General features: G+C 35.8%; 1 protein-coding gene across 1 annotated transcript; it reads left to right on the forward strand.

Moving 5' to 3' along the window:
- Positions 1 to 1,035: 1,035 nt before the first annotated feature.
- Positions 1,036 to 2,639, forward strand: LOC143570416 (cytochrome P450 CYP72A219-like). The gene is made up of 4 exons (XM_077056075.1): positions 1,036 to 1,143; positions 1,220 to 1,461; positions 1,684 to 2,062; positions 2,185 to 2,639. Exons 1-4 carry the CDS (start codon positions 1,051 to 1,053, stop codon positions 2,608 to 2,610), a joined length of 1,140 nt encoding a protein of 379 aa, XP_076912190.1. The 5' UTR covers positions 1,036 to 1,050; the 3' UTR covers positions 2,611 to 2,639.
- The last annotated feature ends 217 nt before the right edge of the window (positions 2,640 to 2,856 follow it).

Below are 2,856 nucleotides of genomic sequence, written 5' to 3' on the forward strand. Positions count from 1 at the left end.
ACCAAGAACAATTCAAAGCTTGAACGGTCAGTAATTTTTAAAGTTTGATCAATCCCTCACCTATGGTAAGAACGGGCGCCCATATATTAATTGTTAAAACGACCATTTGGATCAATAATTTTCAAAGTTTGGCTTTTGGTCAAAATGGTCGTTTGAGTGTTTTGTGGATGGCCGTTTGATCGTGTAAAATCAAATGAGAATGGCGTAGCTATAGCATGACTTTACGCTAAAGCTCGCTCAAATTGATACGTGTTTAAAGCATAATTTTGTAGAGCTTGAGATTAAACTAAATTTTTGTATTTAAGGTTCATGCTATAGCTAGACCACCCTCATTCGATTTCGCATCATCAAATGGCCGTCCATAAAACACGAGATGACCGTTTTGACAAAAGAAAAAAAATAGTCAAACTTTAAAAATTATTGGTCAAACGATCGTTTGAACAAGTCGTTCTGCCCATAGAGGGTCAACTTTGAAAATTATTGGTTGGAGCTATCGTTTGAAATGGCGTGAGATTAGATGTAATACATAATGTAAATTTACCGGTTTTCGTCCGAAAATTGAGTTTGGCACCGGCCCCTTGCTTATGAAATTTTTTATACGTATTGAATCCCCCCCAAGCGACTTTTTGTCTAAGCTTCACCACTGTTTGGCCCATTTAACTAAGCAGCTCAACCCTATTATAAGTAGACACAAAACATAAACCTTTCAACCGGGTCATAACATAAAGTTTTTTCGCATTCGTTTTATCTACTCTACTAGTAAAGATCAAACGTGACATCCTTCAATTCCCCTTTAACTGATAATTTGGTAGCATATTTGTAGTTTTAATAACAAATAACACACTTCAGATGTTGTTGAGTGGTTTTATATAATCATACAAGAACCCACGCATATAATACCTGTTGCTATAATATTAATATAGGTAGCATATTCTTTACCTGGATGGGGCCACGACCTATGGTGCATGTAAAAGATCCTCAATTAATAAGACAAATATTGGCTAACTATTATCAATTTCAAAAGCCAAGAGGGGGAATCCATTAACAAAGATGCTTGTGAGAGGACTCGCAGATGCTGATGCTGATCGATGGGTCAAACATAGAAAGATCATAAACCCTGCATTCCATGTTGAGAAACTAAAGGTTCCATTTGCATGATAACGTTTTAAAATAATCGATTGGTCAAACTGACTTTTGGTTTCAATGTTGCTTGTTGTAGCATATGCTACCAGCCTTTCACATTAGTTGCAGTGAGATGATCAACAAATGGGAAGGGATGACAAAAGGAAGATCTTGTGAAGTGGACGTTTATCCTCATCTCCAAACAATGACCAGTGATGTTATTTCGCGTACAGCGTTTGGTAGCAGCTACGAGGAAGGAAAAGGGATATTTGAACTCCAAGCCGAACAAGCAAAGCTAGTTATAAAAGCTGCCCAATCAATGTATATTCCAGGATCACGGTGAGTACCTTTCCCCATCTATCGTCTTTATTATGGTGGCTACGGATGTGATGGTGTCTATCGACAACATGGTGACCCTTACCGATTGTGTAATTTTAGTAGAGACCTAAATGAATTGATAAAAAAAATTATTTCACAAATCAACCCATTTATTTATGAATGGGCTATAACTTAGAGGTGTACACTAATAATATTTGATTTAACATATTTATGATTTTATAGATTTTTGCCTACAAAAAGGAACAGAAGGATGAAAGAGATCGACCAAGAAGTGAGGAGTTCGATAAAAAAAATTATTTATAAACGATTAAAGGAAACCGGAGAAAGTACTAAAGAAGATTTGTTGGGAATATTGTTGGATTCAAATGACAAGGAAATCAAGCAACAAGGGAATAACAGTTTTGGACTTAGCATTGATGAAGTCATTGAAGAGTGCAAGCTCTTCTATTTTGCAGGTCAAGAAACTACCGCAAATTTGCTTGTTTGGACGATGATTTTGTTAGGCCAATACACGAACTGGCAAGATCGTGCTAGAGATGAAGTTTTAAAAGTATTTGGATATAGAAAACCAGATATCGACGGATTAAGTCATTTGAAAACCGTAAGTATCATAACATTCCACAATTAAAAACGCTTGAGAATTTTTATTCAAATTAATGATTAAAGCCACCAATAACAAGCACATAAGTAAACCTACTTTGATACCTAACTAAATCTTTGCAGATTAATATGATTTTACACGAGGTACTTAGGTTATACCCACCCCTTACAGCCCTAGAACGGATGATTCACGAAGAAATTAAAATAGGAAACTTAACATTACCATCCGGGTCACAACTTATGTTGCACATGTTGCTTTTACATCACGACCCTGATATATGGGGTGATGATGTGAAGGAGTTTAACCCAGAAAGATTTGCTGAAGGCGTGTCAAAGGCGAGCAAGGGTCAAGCTATGTATTTCCCATTTGGAGGGGGACCGCGCATATGCGTTGGACAAAATTTTGCTACGTTAGAAGCAAAACTTGCACTCGTTATGATTCTAAGACGGTTCTCCTTCGAGCTTTCACCGTCATACTCGCACGCTCCACATGCTATTATCACTCTGCAACCTCAGTTCGGTGCTCAATTGATTTTGAGTGAGCTTTAATTGTTGTTGTGGCCAATATCTATTGCATATATATGTTTCTTGCTTAACTGTAGTATCGTTTTATATATGTGTTTGTTTGTAGTTTAAATTCTCCAACTTATATAGTTATATTTATGTGTCATATCAAATTATTATTATAAAGATTTTATAATAATTGATACTTTTTGCTCATTTATATATTTATTGTTTCGTAACAAGTACTTCCAAATTAAGGTAGCCCAAATGACCAAATTATATTAAACTAGT

This window comes from Bidens hawaiensis, unplaced genomic scaffold (genome assembly GCF_021521415.1).
Source record: "Bidens hawaiensis isolate Kalapana, Puna unplaced genomic scaffold, B.hawaiensis_p1.1 tig00024982_1, whole genome shotgun sequence".
Taxonomy (NCBI): Eukaryota; Viridiplantae; Streptophyta; class Magnoliopsida; order Asterales; family Asteraceae; genus Bidens; species Bidens hawaiensis.